Source organism: Camelus dromedarius, chromosome 23 (genome assembly GCF_036321535.1).
Source record: "Camelus dromedarius isolate mCamDro1 chromosome 23, mCamDro1.pat, whole genome shotgun sequence".
NCBI classification, from domain to species: domain Eukaryota; kingdom Metazoa; phylum Chordata; class Mammalia; order Artiodactyla; family Camelidae; genus Camelus; species Camelus dromedarius.
In genome coordinates, this window is record NC_087458.1 from 6,416,627 (window position 1) to 6,432,930 (window position 16,304).

General features: G+C 52.2%; 2 protein-coding genes across 9 annotated transcripts in view; one reads left to right on the forward strand and one right to left on the reverse strand.

Moving 5' to 3' along the window:
• TDRD10 (tudor domain containing 10) overlaps positions 1 to 7,367 on the forward strand; it is a 43,233-nt gene extending 35,866 nt beyond the window's left edge. For 2 of the 6 annotated variants that reach the window (XM_031436194.2, XM_031436206.2), the window contains 5 exons: positions 276 to 366; positions 903 to 1,050; positions 1,320 to 1,465; positions 1,640 to 1,794; positions 4,699 to 7,367. In XM_031436194.2, the coding sequence (XP_031292054.1) occupies positions 276 to 366; positions 903 to 1,050; positions 1,320 to 1,465; positions 1,640 to 1,794; positions 4,699 to 4,820 (662 nt within the window). In that variant the 3' untranslated portion in view covers positions 4,821 to 7,367. The remainder of the gene's footprint in view (positions 1 to 275; positions 367 to 902; positions 1,051 to 1,319; positions 1,466 to 1,639; positions 1,795 to 4,698) is intronic. The other 4 variants (XM_031436204.2, XR_010377469.1, XR_010377470.1 and 1 more) reach the window with 4 other exon arrangements.
• UBE2Q1 (ubiquitin conjugating enzyme E2 Q1) lies at positions 7,174 to 15,571 on the reverse strand. 3 transcript variants are annotated; one of them, XM_064477797.1, is made up of 14 exons: positions 15,230 to 15,571; positions 12,841 to 12,945; positions 12,399 to 12,503; positions 11,702 to 11,752; positions 10,022 to 10,162; positions 9,707 to 9,791; positions 9,423 to 9,483; positions 9,185 to 9,275; positions 9,013 to 9,071; positions 8,883 to 8,931; positions 8,568 to 8,663; positions 8,146 to 8,212; positions 7,842 to 7,879; positions 7,406 to 7,676 (listed from the first exon to the last, which is right to left on the reverse strand). In XM_064477797.1, the coding sequence occupies exons 1-14, from the start codon at positions 15,554 to 15,556 to the stop codon at positions 7,587 to 7,589; spliced, it is 1,365 nt and encodes a 454-aa protein (XP_064333867.1). In that variant the 5' UTR covers positions 15,557 to 15,571; the 3' UTR covers positions 7,406 to 7,586. The 3 variants fall into 3 exon arrangements, with proteins under 3 accessions (XP_010978425.3, XP_064333867.1, XP_064333868.1); XM_010980123.3 differs by lacking the exon at positions 7,842 to 7,879 and having other exon boundaries at positions 7,174 to 7,676; XM_064477798.1 differs by lacking the exon at positions 11,702 to 11,752.
• Positions 15,572 to 16,304: the final 733 nt, after the last annotated feature.

Genomic DNA, 16,304 nt, shown 5'->3' on the forward strand with positions numbered 1-16,304 from the left:
ACTTGCTCCTCCCAGCCTCCCTTCCGGCTTTGTCCCACGTTGACCCTTCCATGTGGGAAATACCCCTTTTTATCCCTCTCGGATGCTTTGTTGATTAAACAATATCACCCAGCAAACCCTCCCCACCCAGCTGAGGATCTAGAGGCTGAGACCTTGAAGGATGTAGCTTCACTGCCCATCTCTGCCTCTGAGGCGGGGGGCTGGGGCATTTGGGGGGCAGGAGGTGGGTCCTCGGAAGACAAGCCTGGTGCCTCCAGGACTCTTCTGCTTTCCAGCTTGTACGCAGCTCACTCCTAAAGCTTCTGGTGACCCCCGGGAGACAGAGAAACCGAGGATGAGCTTCTTTGCAGTTCCCATGGAAATGAGGTGAGCGGAGGTGTGAAGAGACTGCAACATCACTCAGTCCCGACAGGGCAGGGACAGGGATGGTGCTGGGGCAGGGGACAGAGCTTTCAGGAACTCCTGCATCAGAACCAGGCTCTGAAGCTGTGACCCACAGTGAGTTAAGAAAATCCATTTCCATTTCTTTACAGTGAAGGCCTGTGACTCCCCCACCCTGGATGCCGTGAGATTGGCGTGTCCACCACACCTTATGCTTTAACAGCGGACACCATTCTTAATGTCAGGGGTGCCAGATCAGGGCTTTTGCCTGTCTCTCTGCAGTTTCCTGGTGTGTTTTTGTTTCCCTCCGCTGCTCCTCCTTCGCAGACTTTCCATAACACGGCGCTTCCTTTGCTCCGCGTTATGATTACTCGGGCACTTGTCCCCACCCCGGGCGGGGTCACAGCCCTCCTGTCAGGGTGCCTCTCCTGCCCGTGGCCTGCCCAGTGTCCTCCAGGACACGGGTGGGTCGAATCGCTCCTGCACTCACTCCTCTCCTTTGTGCCCTGCTCTTCCCACAGAGGGTCCTTCTTGGTGCTGCTCCTGAGGGAATGCTTCCGAGACCTGGGCTGGCTAGCCACCGTCCACAACATCAGCGGGGAGGTGGGGCTGCTGGTGACCAGTATTGTCCCTCAGACCCCCTTCTTCTGGGCCATGGTCGTCACTGAGGTACGGGCTTGTTGGGGGCCCTCCTGAGCTCCGGGGCCTTCTCAAAGAGCCCTCCTGGGGCGAGCCTGGTGCCGGGGGCCCATCCCATCAGCCGCGGACATCCAGAGTGGCCCAAATCCGATCCCTGGTTTCAGTCTTGTTCTCTCTCCCACCTCATACCGTCGGCTCACCTGGGGCCGATCGGTGGTGCGGAGGTAACAGGTGACGTCTGCAGAGACAGATGTGTGATGCGAGGCCCGCGGTGAGGCCTGTTGCGTCTGTACCTGCAGACCCTGCACCAGAACATGCAGGCGCTGTTCAGCGCCCTGGCCGAGGCTGAGGAGCAGCAGCCCTACCTGCACGATTCAGCCGTGCGGCGCGGGACCCGCTGCCTGGCCGAGTACCACCTGGGCGATTACGGCCGGGCCTGGAACAGGTGTGTGTCCGGGCGGAGCTGGAGGGTATAGGAGAGGCCCGGGCTCTCCTACCTCAAGGTGGGGAAGCAAAGGAAACTCCTGCTCCTCCTGGCCCAGACCTTCAAGCCCTGTCTGTGAGGCCTGCTGTGTGTGGCAGCAGCCGGAACAACCCCCATCTTCTTCCCTCTGGCCAGGTGCTGGGTGCTGGACCGAGTGGACTCCTGGGCTGTGGTCATGTTCATCGACTTTGGCCGTTCCGCCACCGTCCCGGTACAGTCCCTGCGCAGCCTGGATAGTGACAGCTTCTGGACCATTCCCCCTCTGACTCAGCCATTCATGCTGGAGAAAAGTAAGACACCCTCCACCCTCCACCCTCCTCTTGAGGACCTGGGGCTGGGAAACGCGAGGCCGCCTCCAAAACTTCAGCGAGAATGGCTTGGGGGAGGGCAGCGGAGGCCCTCAGGATGCCTGCCCTTCATCCAGCCTCTGTTCTTTTGATTTTGCCCAGTTTTCAGCATCTGCCCCTTGCAAAGCTGCTCCTTAAGTATTGGTTTTCACACCTGGTCTCTGTGAGCCCCAAGATCCTAAAAGAGACCTCAGGTGCTGCCCGTGCTGCCCAAAGGCTGAGTTCTCTTGCCGGGGTGAGAGGAGGGCAGGCCTCCCACCCTTGCTCCTGCCGGAGCCGCTCAGCTTCCATCTGTTTCCCGTACACTGAGTTTTGCTTAAGATGTCTTTGGAGAAAGAGTCTGTTGTAGAAGAAATCTGAAATTTGAAGACCAGTGATAGAGGTTAGAGCACTGGACTCGGGGTCTTCTCCTGATACGCTGTCTGTTACTTTATTTTTTTCTGTATTTTTAATTGAAGTATAGTTGAATTACAGTGTTGTGTTAGTTTTAGGTGTACAGCAAAGTGATGCAGTTATACATATATATAGTTTTTCAGGTTCTTTTCCATTATATGTTGTTAACAAGGTATTGACTGTAGTTCCCCGTATTATCCAGTAGGTCCTTATTGTTTATTTTATATATAGTATCTGTATCTGTTAATCCCATAGTCCTAATTTATCCCTCTCTCCCTCCTTTACCTTTTGGTAACCATACTTTGTTTTATGTGTGTGAGTCTGTTTCTGTTTTGTAAATTTCATTTGTACTATTTTTTAGATTCCACATATAAGTGATATTTGTCGTCTTCTGTCTGACAACTCAGTATGATAATCTCTAGGTCCATCCATATTGCTGCAAATGGCAATATTCCATTCTTTTTATAGCTAATATTTCATTGTGTATATATACCAAATCTTCTTTATCCATTCATCTGTCAGTTGACCCTTAGGTTGCTTCCCTGCCTTGGCTATTGTAAATAGTGCTGCTGTGAACATTAGGGTGCGTGTATCTTTTCAAGTTAGGAGTTTTTGTCTTTTCTAGATATATGCCCAGGAATGGGATTGCTGGATCATATGGTAACTCTATATTTAGTTTTTTAAGGAACCTCCACACTTAAGTGTGGCTGCACCAGTTTACATTCCCACCAGCAGGGTAGGAGGGTTCCCTTTCCTCCACATCCTCTCCAGCATTTGTTATTTGTAGACTTTCTGATGGTGGCCATTCTGACCTATGTAAGGTAATACCTCATTGCAGTTTTGATTTGCATTTTTGTAATAATTAGCAATGTTGAGCATCTTTTTATGTGCCTGTTGGCCATCTGGATATCTTCTTTGGAGAAATGTCTATTTAGATCTTCTGCCCTTTTTTTGATTGGGTTGTTTGTTTTTTTGATACTGAGCTATATGAGCTGTTTGCATATTTTGAAAATTAACCCCTGTCAGTTGCATTGTTTGCAAATTTTCTCCCAGTCTGTAGGTTGTCTTTCATTTGGTGTATGGTTTTCTTTGTTGTGCAAAAGCTTTTAAGTTTAATTAAGTCTCATTTGTTTATATTTGCTTTTATTTCTTTTGCCTTGGAGGACTGACCTAAGAACTATTGCTGTGATTTATGTCAGAGAATGTTTTACCTGTGTGCTCTTCTAGGAGCTTTATGGTATCATCTATGTGTAAGTCTTTAAACCATTTTGAGCTTATAGTGGTGTGAGGTGTCCATTACTTAGATCCAGACACTTACGGGGCCTCAGTTTCTGCAACCTTGAAATGGCAAGGCCTCTTCTTTGCTGTGTCCCTTCTCAAGACTAGGGTTAGATGAAATGTGAAAAGAGGAAAGAGTGCTTTGGTGGGGGGTGGGGGTCAGGAGGAAAAGTGGAGGTGAAAACACATGCAGAGTAAGATGGAAAAGCACCTCCCCAAAGTGCAGGGCCAAGCCTCCCTGTTAGGCTGATGGGCTTGTGCCCAGTGATCAGGGGGCACCACCCAGAGGTCGTCTTGGGTCATTGCATGAAGAGGGCCCCTGCCACCCAGCCTGGGGAGTAACAGGCCAGCGGACAGGGCTTGGGAGCTTCCTGTAGGCTGAACCTGACTGCTTGGCTGTTGGAGCCTGGCCTAGAGTAAGAGCCCCCTGCCCCAAAGAGCAGCCCCACCCAGCCTGTCACAGTGTGCAGCCCAGATACGGGGGTGCTCAGCTCTTGTGTGGCTTTGAGCCAGCCCTGAGGCCAGGCAGATAGGTGTACAGTTTTCCTGCCTTTATAGATGAGGACAGTAAGGCTCAGCAAAGTGAAAGGGACTTCCTCACATTTCATAGCAAGATAATGGCATAGCTGGGATGGAACTGAGGTCTGACCCTTGATGTGAGCCAGTTTCAGACATCCAAGCAGTCTTAGAGTTTGTGAGGATGGTGGGAGCTGAGTAAAGGCAGATGTCCTTATAGAAAAGTGAGTGTCTGGCCAGTGCCCTGCCCCTGCCCTGTCCCAGCAGGTAGGAATGCTCACAGGTCATGGTAAAAGGCTCTGCTTTTTAACCTCCATGTCTCCAGCCAAAACTCTCAGAGCAGAGTTGAGTGAACAGGGTTTTCTGTCCCCAGCATTTTCTATTAGGGAACATAAAATCCCAGACCCCCATAATTATTTAAACAACAATAATGCCTCCGTTTACACACCCTTACTTTGCCCTCCCCCTCTCCTCCCTGTCAGCATTTGTTATCTCGTTATCCGGCACTGGAGAGCAAGCACTAATGAGCAGAGACCTGTCCGCAGGAGCTGGTCTGTAGCCAGAGCACCTTCCCACAGCCCTGGCCTCTCACCTCCCTCCCTTGCTCCTGCTGCCTGACCCAGGGCCACCAAGGTTCTCTTTTTCTGTTTTGTTTTGCAGATGTTTTGAGTTCATACAAGGTTATCCATCGCATCCTCAAAGGGAAAATCACTGGTGCTTTGAATTTGGAGGTAACTGCCCTGTTATCTCCTGTATCTTCTGTTTTCCCTCCCACCCCCTGAGGGTCTCAGCCACCAGCCCTAGTCTCGGCCTGGATATCACATGCTCACCTGTCAGTCCCTTCAAGGAAACAAACTGAAGTTGCCCAAGGGGTTGGGTGGACTGGCTGGGGGCGGTCCTTCCTTCCCACTCAGATTTTCTTTCTCTTCCAGTCACACATCCTGAAGTTTGAAGAGTTTAAATAACAAGGCTGCAGTCAGCATGTTCCATTGTCCTGTCTGGCTTCTGCCTGCCTTTTCACTCTTGAGGCCTTGGGGGTGAAAAAAGACCACACTTGGAGCCAGGATTGACTGGATTCCCATTTACCTTTACCCCCAGCTCACCTCTCAATTTGTCCCATGTCTTCAGTCCCCCAGCTAGCTCATCGTGAACATTTGAACCAAACGTGGGAAGCCTGGAGGTCTGAGGTAGCCATTGTGTTCTTTCCTGTCTCTTCTTGGTACCCGCAGAGCATAATATAAGTTGTCCTAACAGGTTCTGGAGAATGGAGGGCCCACTGCTTAATTTTACCGGTGTTGCGTTGTAGAATCAGGTAGGGAACATTTAAATGTTGAGCTGTCACCTTGGTGAATAAATGTTGGCATGCTTCATGAGTGTGGGGCGACTGATTCCTCTAGGGTCCAGCCGCCCCTCCCCAGCTCTGCCCTCTGAACCTGATGCAGTGAGACTGGGAAGCTGCTGGGTGCCCTGCGCCGTGCTCAGCACCGACTGTGCGCTGTGCGAACCCCGCCTGGGATGTAGATGGGCACGCGTGCAAAGGGTAAAAGTTTTTGTTTCATTTCTCCTCGCTTTCTTGGTGGTGAGAACATTGATTCAGGATGATGTCTCTCGATTCTTTTTTTAAAGCTGTGTAACGTCATTAGAAGCCTAACCTGAGGTCATAAAAGGGAGTGAGGTGTGGCCAGAAGAGTGGATTCTCAAGAGTTGGTGGCACACAGCCCACTGGAGCCGGTGCTTCCCTTACATCAGGTGGACAGTTCTTTACATAATTTGATTAGATCAAACTGTTTAATTTTATTTGTTTCATCCTTTGGTAGATGAGAAAAATACATCACAAAATACGTTATACAGAGGACGGCTCACAGTACACATGACTAAAAACAATCTGTGTTCCAGCCAGGGCTGGTGGTAAGTTCAGAAGCCACAGAGGCCTTGAAAACCAGATTTCAGCTCTGTGACCTGAGTTTTCCTCTGGGGGCCCCTCTTTACTTCAGCCTCAGTATAAATCAACGCCCTGTATGGGGCGGGTGCAGACAGAGTCAGAGCAGCGTTGAGGGGAACTGGTGAACTCTGCATCCACCTGAAGGAGCAAGACACTAAGCTCTCTTGAAAGAAAAGAGGGGAAATGGCCAGTGTTAAAACTGCTGTGTCAAAGCATTACACAACTCCGGCATTCTCCAGGTTCCCAGACGGCTGTCGTAAATCTGGGCTAAGACAGTGTCTTCACTTCACCATCCCTGGCATTTGTCACCATCCAGCCTGTAGGCAGAGTTGGTCCTCAGAAGCTGTCTCAGCCCCAAAGCAAGCTGATCTGTGACCAGGAGAGGTAGGCACCACGTGCCACGTGTCACACCTGCACTTCCATTAAACAGGTGGACGGGGCACCAACAGCTCCACGCTCAGCAGACCCCCACCCTGCTCTCCCTGCAGCCGTTCCCAGAGTCGGGTGAGGATGCAGGTGTGTGGAACAGCCACTTTGAAACTATCCGTGTCCAGTAGGACCCACCTTAAGGGAGTGACTTGAAAGAATCCTCAGTCCCCAAGCCGAATAGCTCACCTCAGAGCTCTGCCTGGCTTCTCTGACAAGATGAAGTGCAGGAAGAGACAGGAGCTGGAGCTAGCAGCCGTCACCCTTCAGTACTCGCTGGAAGCTGCTTCCCAGCAGGGAGGGGAGCCGTGAACTCGGGAGGGGCAGCTACTCAGCATGTTGCCAAGACCAGAAAGACCATGCACACGCCCCAGTCCCTGCTCAGTTCATTTCAAAGCAATTCTGTGAAGCAGCTGCTTAAGCCTCCTTCATTTTTCTTAGAAATTTGAAAACATCTGTGACTAGAAAAGTAGTCCTAAGAATTAAGGTCATCATTTCAGCCTGCCACACTGTGGTGCAGCAGGCCAGGCTCTGCATTCCAAGGGGTGCGAGTGCTCGTCACTCCAGAGGCCTTCGAGAGAAAGCTGGGGGTGAGCCAGGCGTGGGCTCCAGCCCCACCTTCCTCTGGCTTTAGCAGTGAGTGGCAGCCTCTCTTCTCTACCAAAGCCACGGTGGTCTTGGCACTCCTCCCCCACCGCTCAAACAGTTCAGGGATGGGGAGGGGTGGGATATGGGAATAAAAATAAAGATGAGTCAAGACCAGCATCTTCAAATTAACAAACTGTAATTGTTTTCCCAAAGATACATTTTTTTTTCATACACATCCATCATACACTGTAACCAAAAAAAGCAGTGTACATGAAATAAGAGAAAATAAATTAAAAATCCATAGCATAGGTAAGGAGGCTCTAGTCTGGAGCACAGCTGAATTTCCAGCAATATAAGGAGGCTTGAAAGTTTCTTTTATAAGAATGCCTGCTAGCAAGGGTTCCAGCCAGGTGGTTGGTTGGTCTGTAAGTCAGTCTTGAGTACTTGAAACAGTTCTGTGTTTTTTTTTGTTGGTTTTTTTTTTCCTTAGCGTTTAGAATAGCCATCATTGTCCTGCAATAGGCAGAGCTATCACGTCCAGGAAAAATGAGGGAGGGAACCACAGAGGCAGCGTGAGATCCAAATACAGCATTCAAAGGTAATTGGTCCAGTGGTGCCTGGGGAAGGAGGAAGGGGACGATGCTCCAGGGTTAGCCATCTTCCTTCGGGGGTGTGTACCAGCCTGCAAAGAAACCGAAGAAAACCGTCAGCAGGGTGGTGGAGGCTGATGTCTGCCCTCCCAGCCCCAGTCACTGAAGCCGTCTCCAGGGTCAAAGGTGAAAAGATCCTAGGAAGGGCTTCCCAGTGCAGCAAGAAAAGGTAGGTGGGAAGGTGAGAGTCTGCCTACCTGGAGATTATAAGGAAAGGGAGAGTGATGCGCCCAACCTGAGATGAAAGCAGAGTGAGATGAGCTTTCTCAGAGGTCGGTGGGGACGAGGGGCAGCACCAAGTCCACATGTGCTGTGCCTGCTGGTGCTTTACAGAAGGCGGGGTGGTAGACTTTAGCCTCCACCTTACTGACTTCTTTGGAGAACAGGGTCAGGTCCATGTTAGCGGTAAAGGTTCAGAAACCAAAAGGGGTTCTTGCTGTTTGGGGTGAAAACCTCAGGCTTGGCTAGTGTCCAAATCTCGAGTCCTGGCTCCATTCTCACCGTTTTTTTCGTGGATCTGCACCAAGGACTTGTAGGACTGCTGTGCTCTTGTCAGACTGTATTGAGACTGGAGAGAGGAAGCCACCAAATCAATCCACGGCCGACTATGGCCTTGCTGCCACTCAGGAGTCCTAGCTCCCAGCACTGTGCTCTGCAGACACACTAAATACCCTCCACCAGGGAGGCCCCCTTGGGGCACAGCCCCTGGGCTTCCCCTCCAGACCTACCCCTTCCCCAAAGGCTTAGGATGCCCCTCAGGCCAAGGCCCTGCTCCTCTCTGACTGTGGGCGTCCAGGCCCACTCATCTAATGCTGCCAGCCCAGAGGTTTTATCCTCTCAGTCCCAAACAAGGCAGCCTTGGCCTGCTAGTGACCCAAACTATATTTGGCTCCAGCCAGTCCTACCAGCCCCAGGCTCCTTACTTTGTTGGCTCCAAACTGCACTCGTGCTTTTCCCTTCACCAGTGTGGCACTGATCTGCATGATCACTGACTCTATAGAGTAGGCACTGCTCCAGCCCTGAGTAACAGTGGGGAGAAAGCAAACACGTCAGTAGAATTTCCAGAGATGCTTTATGCTTGTTCTCCGGAGAACAGATGCATCTATAGAAGGGCCCCTGCCCAAGAGCACAGAAGGGCCACCTTATGCCCATCACCCAACCCACAGGGGTGTGTGTGGGGTAAAGCTCAGCCTAGCCCTGCCCAGGCCAGTCCAGCCAAGAGCAAGAGACAGGCTCACCTGCTTGGTGAGAAGTTCCATGCAGATGGCACCTCCACCCAGAACATACCTGCAGAAGAAAGGTTAGTCAGCTGTGCCTGGCAGAAGCTCCCCGCCCTTCCTCACCCTCTGCCCTTGCTGAGCCACTCACCCTCCAGAGAGGACTGGAGACACAACCCTGACAAACGGTGGGTCAAAGGGAAAGTTATCCTGAGAGAGAGACAGGCAACAATCAGGGAGGGGAGGCCAGTGCCCTTGGAGGACTGTAAGGTGGAGAAGGAAGCCCAGGCCAAGGAAGGAGGGACTGGAAAGGAAGGCCTTACTTTAAAAGAAAAGTTAAGTAGAATGAAGTCGGCTCCTTCTTTCTCTTTGAGGATCTGGAGATCGTTGTGCAAAGCGCTGTCCTGGTCAACTCTAGGAAGCAACGAGTGTGCGCTCAGACCTGGGTCCAGCTCAGGAGCCTCACGAGTGCCCGCTCCCGGGACGGCCCCAGAGATGCCCACCACGGTGGCTCCCCGCACACTCCTCAGCTTCCTTCCCAGCCCCGGAGTCCCCACTCACTTGAGGAGTTTGACATTCCAATCATACAGACTGTCGTTCACGAGTTCGACTGCATAGTTTCCTGGAAGGAGGGAAGAAAGTAAGTGTTTTCAGAAAAGTCAAATGCTCCAAGTTCACCCCAAATGGACATGCATCCAATCTAAACCACTGGCATGAGGAGTCCCATCCTTGGCCTAAGAAAAGCTCATAAGCACCCTTGTACCCCAAACCTCTTGGGGTCCACAGCCACCATCACGTCCTTTACGAGAGGCTCCTGTTCAGGGCCCTCTCTGAGGCAAACTCACCGCCTTTGAAACTCTGTGATCGGTATATATCCCTGAGCTCCTTCATCAGCCGGTCAGTAGCCTGCACCGAGCCAGACACCGCACCCTGCAAGGGAGGGAGGGAGGACAGGACACCTCACGGTCCTGTGCTTGGAGACACCACACTAGGCCTTAGGGGCAGTCTGGCAGGATGCCCAGGGTTTATGCAAGGATGAGGCACACCCATAATCCACCCAAAAGAATTCTGCCTCCTCAGACTGATCCTCAGTAGCCTACCACCTTCCCAGCCTGTCCCCACCAACCTCTTGACCCAGCTTCTCCCTAGAGGGCACGTACATTTAAGTAATCTTGCCTCTGGTTCTTTTTAATTTTTTCTAGTATAGCCAAGTTTTCTTTTCCGATGCCATCATCTTCAGATTTCTTGCCCTCAGCTGGCTCTTCCTCTTTCATCTCATAGTGATCTAGGTCTTCTGTGTCCTGGGGGCGGTGTAGGGTGGGAGAGGGACAAAGGAAGGAAAAAAAACACAAGTTGGGGAGAGGGGCCACCGCCTTCCCAGTCTTGTCTGGCCCAGAGCCACAAGTTAAGGAACAATCTAGCAGGCTAATGAGTTCAGTACCCTTCTAACTGCTGGAGAATTCCCAGCCCCACTCCCTGTACAACCTAAAGAATGAGGCAAATCTCTCCTCTTATTCAGCTGTCAAGCAGCAGAGCTCTGCAAAGGCCTAGGGAAAGCAAGGAGACACTCAGCTCTCTTGTTCCCCAGACTGACCCTGCTCCAACCATCCCTAAAGCTCTCCCTTGGCAGCAGAAACTCTTCCTTAATTCCTAGAATGACTTTGGCCTGACACTGTGACTCAAAGCTCATGTTTCATCAGGTGACTTTTGTACCCAGGAGTTCCCAGGACTCCAGGTCTAAAGGAGAAACTTGGATCAGAAATCTGCCCTCCAAGTGCAGGGCATGAACCAGGTATGCAGAGGCACCCACTGCCAAGATGGAACTGAAGAAAGAGGTCCAGAAAGGCAGACAGCAGAGGGCAAGAACACAATCAGCCACTGTTTGCCCTGCTCTAAGTGAGGAAGCAGCTCACTGCATGGGAAAGGGGCCCATATCCAGGATTCAGCCCCTCTGTCAGACTTTGGAGGGCTGTCCACTGTCTGAGAGCCGAACATTCCATGTATCTCCCTGGCCCTATGTGCATCTTAAGACCCTAATGAAGTTACAGAACCTGGGCTGTTAATTCAGTGCAGAGAAACAAAGCAATGAGAGTGATCTCGCTCTGGCAGGATGTGGTAATACTAGCCTATTACATTAGTCGCTGACATCTACTGAACATTTAATTACATGTCAGGAACTGTATTAGATGCAATACACACTAGCTCATTTAATTCGTACAACCACCATGCCATTATTCTATCATTACCCCCATTTCATATATGAGAACGCTGAGGTCTAGTGAGGTTAATTATGCCCAAAGTCATACAACTCTTAACAGAGCTAAGATGTGAATCAAATTCTATCTGGCTGACGTTCAAGTTCTTAAACATTGTTGCAGTCTACAAAAGTATCTGTTTTTAGAAAATATAAGTTATTTAGCACTTATCATATACAGAATGAAACATTTTACACGCAATGCCTCATTTAATCTTAGAGACCTTATGTGATAGATACTATAGTCCCATTTTATAAATAAGGAAACTGCAGCTTAGTAAGAGTACGTAAAATTCCCCAATTAAGACAGCCAGGAGGTAGGGGATACAAACTGAGGTCTGATCACAAAGCCATCTGAGGTAAACTTCCTGCTAGTGTAAACAGGTTTGCATTTAACTGCATTCAGAGGTTGGATGGCGGTGCCCTGTCTCCTCTACTGCACTGCTGTTCCTCCAGGTCAGTAAATTTGTCTTTATTTCTTGGGTATTTTCTCCCCCCACTTCTAGACTGGACCTCTGTACATAGCGGGTGCTCAACAGTGCTGACTGAAAGCCTCCTACCAGTGTTGCCTCGGGTGGAAGCCTACCTCAGGCATCTCTTCATCTTCATCTTCCGAAGACACATCCTCCTGTGTGCACTGCAGTGCGGAGGGGAAAGATGGAGATCAGACCCCAGTGGCTTCCTAGAACACAGTCTATGCCTATTCCCCAGTCTCCAGGGCTGGAAGCTGCGTGCCTGCCCATAATGCCACCAGCCTCCCCCACAGCTAGAACTGCGCGGAAGCAACAGCCCAGGGCATGACGTCACTACTGGCCCATTCTTCTCCTACTATATGCCCAATAAAAAAGCAGCACAATGGCTGTTTCTGTCACCTAACTCACAAATCCCAGTTCTAATTTCCCCAAGGACCCCTCCTTTACTAAGTCATCTCTAGACTGATACTGCATTCTTGGTTCTTAACGAGTGGCCTTTGGTCCTCAACGATCACCAACTGCTGCCTAAATGGTAAACGCTGCTTATGGTAAAAATCCACGTCCCCAACCCAACATGAGGGATGATACTGCCCGTAAAAGTGAGTTTTGATAGAAGAAGTGAAGCTACTAATGCCCATTTAGCTCAGTTCCCACCTGGAGAAGAGGCCAAGGGTCCCGATACGTGTTTGTGTTTGGAGTAGGTAGAGTTGGAGAGAAACTACTGCAGGTTCATCTCAATTAACACATATTTATCGAGTGCTGTCTGTGACGCAACTGTACCACAGGGCCCAGCGCTCCTCAGTGGCTCACCTGCTCTGCTGGCAAGGGTTGATCCAGCATCTCTACATCTGGATGCTGAGGGAGGTTATAGAGTTTACACAGGTCGGAGATGATCCTCTTCAGATGCTGCAATAGCTGGGGGTAGGGGACCACAGTAACATCAAATACTCCTTCCTCACCCCAGTCTGGACAGGTACATGCGTGAGCTCTCAGCTCAGACCTCAAATTGGTACCTAGTTCTCTAAAACTCACAGACCCTGTGGCTGTGGGGAGTTTACTGGATTAACCCTGGGACTGGTGCAGGGCTCCCCTTCTGGCTTTAGGAAGCAACTCCCTCCCCTCAGACATCTGACCCCAATGTTTAGGCAACTGCACTATCCCCTCCCCTGACACACCTTTCACAGGGTATCTTCATGATATTGGTCCCACAGGAAGGAAGTGCACCCCCACCCCAACGCCCTGGCCCCCTCACCAGAGTATTCCCTTTCTTTATGTCCACCAGCCTCTCCAGGACAGCAGCCAAGTTAGGGTCATCGGACTCCACTGACCAGATGGGGGGCACAGCAGGGTACGACTCCTGAGGGGAAAAGAGCAAGGAGAGCAGTCAAGATGGGAGACTCTGGGGAAAGCTAGATTCTGCCTGCCTTCCACTCCCCACTTCTCATCCCCCTGCTCTCCCCCCGCCCCTGCCCCAACACACACACATTAAAGTCCAGCTCAGCAGGTCCGTACCTAACCAAGCAGCAGCTTACCAACAAATCCCAGACCAGGAGAAAAAGTCCTTGAGAAGACCCTTTCCAAGAAGCCTGGTCCCTTTTCTTTCTTTCCTTAAGAGTAAACATCAGAGAAAGGCAGCCCAGCCAAACTCCGCTAACAGTGAGGGAGGCTTCCTAGCCACCGCGCTGCCTATACAAGTTCCAGACTTGGAGCTCTCCCACACCCATCAGTCCTCCAACCCTTCTGTTTCCGAAACTCCATAGTCAGTTGAGGAAGGGATCACCTCATTACAATCACACTGACGTGAAAAAAGCAGAGACTGCAGATTACTTTCATTTTAGCTGAGGAAGGAGGGATTAAAAACTTCATTATGTCTCAGACCTAAAAGCAAAAGGGTAGCAAGAGGGATCTTCCCAGCTGACTCCCAACAGAACCCCTCTAAGGCCAGTTCTGCCTTCCTCTCCCTTGGGAACCTGCCACCCTCTCAGTCCAGGCGTAGGCTGCGGGGCTCCACATGGCAGGCTGGGAGAAAGAAGCCTACGCTGCTAACATTCCCAGCATTCCTGAGCCACAGTGCCAAATGCAGCCTGACCAGACGCCCCCTCTGCCCAAACCAAGGGGGCCAGTTCAGGCCAAGTCTCCTTTATAGGGGCCAAAGGCAGTCTGACTGAGAACCTTCTCAACTAACTTCCTTCTAGGGACAAAGACAGTAGATGGCCTCTGGCAACTGGGAGGGCAGCTGGAAGGGGGGAAACCTACTCTTAAGGAAATGGAAGCATAATTCAGGTATAAAATTAACTCCTGAAGTTTCCACATGTGCCAAGGAAACCTCATCCTTGTCTACTGGGGGGTCTTAGCTCTGCCATGGCTCTCATCCTTGACGCCGGAGGAAAACAAATGATCAAAGATGCTTGTTTTCAGCTGACTAAACCACACCTTGTCCTTCTAATCTTAACTTTTTAATAGGAAAAAAAGGTGGAAGAGGGAAATGGAAGGAGAGAGAAAAAATGGGACACATGAGTTCTGGTGAGGCACCATCCAACCCAAGCTCAGGCTTGCCTCAACAAACCTTGACCTCGTTTGATGGAAGAAAAGGATAAAAAACAAGAACCATGTAAACTGAATCCAGGTCTCCAAGTGCCACACAATTCACAAGTCAGTCCCCAACCCCCACCACTCCCATTTGCAGTCTGCCTGCCTGGATAAAGTACTGTCCCCTGACTCCCTAACCAAGGCTCCCAGCAGGGAGAACACTACCACACCAGGTGGTATAAACCACTGTAAGTACTATATACCACGCACTATCAGGCATTCCCAGAGTATCAGAGGCCAACCCTCTTCACAGGATGTTTGAGGGTAAACTAGGCAGGAGACATGTAAGGTGTCTCCTGGTCTAGCATGCCTAGGACAGAAAGATGTTCACTGGGGAGAAAAGGAGCTGTTACTTCTCAGAATAAATGAAATAGCCCTCACACATCACCATCATTATCAGGAAAGGCAACAACCCCGGGCAACTGGAGATATCCATAGGGAACAGGAGGGGAGTGGCAGCTACCAGTTGAGGCAAAAGGAGGAGAGTTGGAGGTTACAACAGAGTAAAAGAGAATCCAAAGGAGAGGAAGAAGTCAGTGAACTGCAAACTTATCACTGGGTAAAACTGAGAGCAAAGAAAGGCTGAATGAGGCAGGCCTGGGTGGGGATCCCACAGGTGGCAACGTCCTAAATCAAAGGTACTGAGAGACGGGGGCATCACTGAAACCTGCAGAGTTCCAAGCCAGGTCTTTCCAGCTGAGGCCAGTGCAGAGGCCTGGAACCCTGCGATGAAAGTGGAAGAAAGGGGCATTCCTAGGTGGCAAGATAAAGTCGTGAAGTAGCCAAAATCATGAACCCTGAGCTGTAGGTGGGTTAGTGGAAAGGGGTAATCGAGGCGCCATATGTCGGGAGGTCCCTCACTATGAAGGGTAGAGATTCTGGGTGCACAGCAGAACCTCAAGCAACAGAAACAAGTGTAACCTGGAGAAAAGGGGTCGAACCCTGAGAAGGGATTTGGCCTCCTAGGTCTTTCGAGAGCAAAAAGCTGTGTGGGGTGATCCTGAGTCCCTGACAAGAGGCCCCCAGAGACGCGCACGCGACGGGGTCCTCACCGTGATGTTGCAGTGGATACGGACGGGATCCCCTGGCACTGACCCCCGTGTGGGGAGATGCGGTCCAGGCGCGGCCCCCGCCCCGGCCCCTCCGGCCCCAGCCAGCAGGAACTCGCAGCTCAGCTCGTCCAGGCAGGCGCTGGCAATGCGGAAGCGCTCGTGGCCGCGGTGGAAGATGGACTCGAGCAGCTTCAGCTCCCGCCTCAGGCAGGGCCCCGGCCCCGGGCCACCCCCCGGGCCGCCCCCGGCCCCCGGCGCCGCCCCCTGGCCCCCCAGCTGCTGCCCCGGCCCCGGCTGCTGCTGCCCCTGCGGCTGCGGCTGCTGCATCCTCCGCTCCGCTCCGCTCCGGGGCCGGCGGGCCGGGAGCCTCCGGCCTCCGCTCCGGGCTCCGCCGCCGCCGCCGCCGCCGCCGCCGCGGTCCGCACTTCCTGATCCCCCCTTCGCCAAGATGGCGCCGCCGCCACCTCCGGGACAGGGCCCCCCCCCTCCGCTCGCCGGCCCCCCCCAGCCGCCGGAAGCCACGCGCCCCTCCTCCTCCTCCTCCTCCTCGGCGGCCCCGCCTCCGTCCCCCCTCACGTGACCTCGCGGCTCTGGCCTCCTTCACGTGACACCTCTCTCCTTCCCGCCCCCTAGTTCTCCACGGCCACCCTCCACATGTGACCTGAGGCTTCGGGCTCGCGGTGTTCAGCGCCTCGGTGCGTGTCTACGTACGGCGTGCGTGCGCGCGCGCGACGGCACTCGCCGGCGCTCCCCTCTCACGTGATCAGGCGCCGCGTGCTCCGAGGGGCTGCCCGCACGGGACCCTGTTTCCTGCTCTGGGCCCCTCTTCCCCCGCCTAGATCCGGGGTGAACGTGCCTGGGGCTCTGTGGGCAGAGAAGAAAGGGACAGCAGCGGTCGCGGCTGTACTGTCTTTATCCTGCGCCCTCACGCTGTTCCTTGGCTCGGGGCCCCCGAGCCTCTGTCCACTTGGGGACACACTGAGGGGCGTGTGATTGGGGAAGGAGCCGAGAACCCAGTTGCAGGAGGCTTGGGTTATCGTCCAGGCCCTGCCGAGGTGTTCTGTGACCTTGGGTT

Bases quoted from the DNA above. Each gene is read 5' to 3' on its own strand.
- UBE2Q1 (XM_064477797.1), bottom strand. From the start codon at position 15,556: ATGCAGCAGCCGCAGCCGCAGGGGCAGCAGCAGCCGGGGCCGGGGCAG. The intron at 11,753-12,398 runs GTGAGCCACTGA...TCCGCACTGCAG, and splicing joins AACCCTTGCCAGCAGAGCAG to TGCACACAGGAGGATGTGTC. The intron at 8,213-8,567 runs GTAAGGAGCCTG...TCCTCTCTCCAG, and splicing joins TGCAGTTTGGAGCCAACAAA to TCTCAATACAGTCTGACAAG.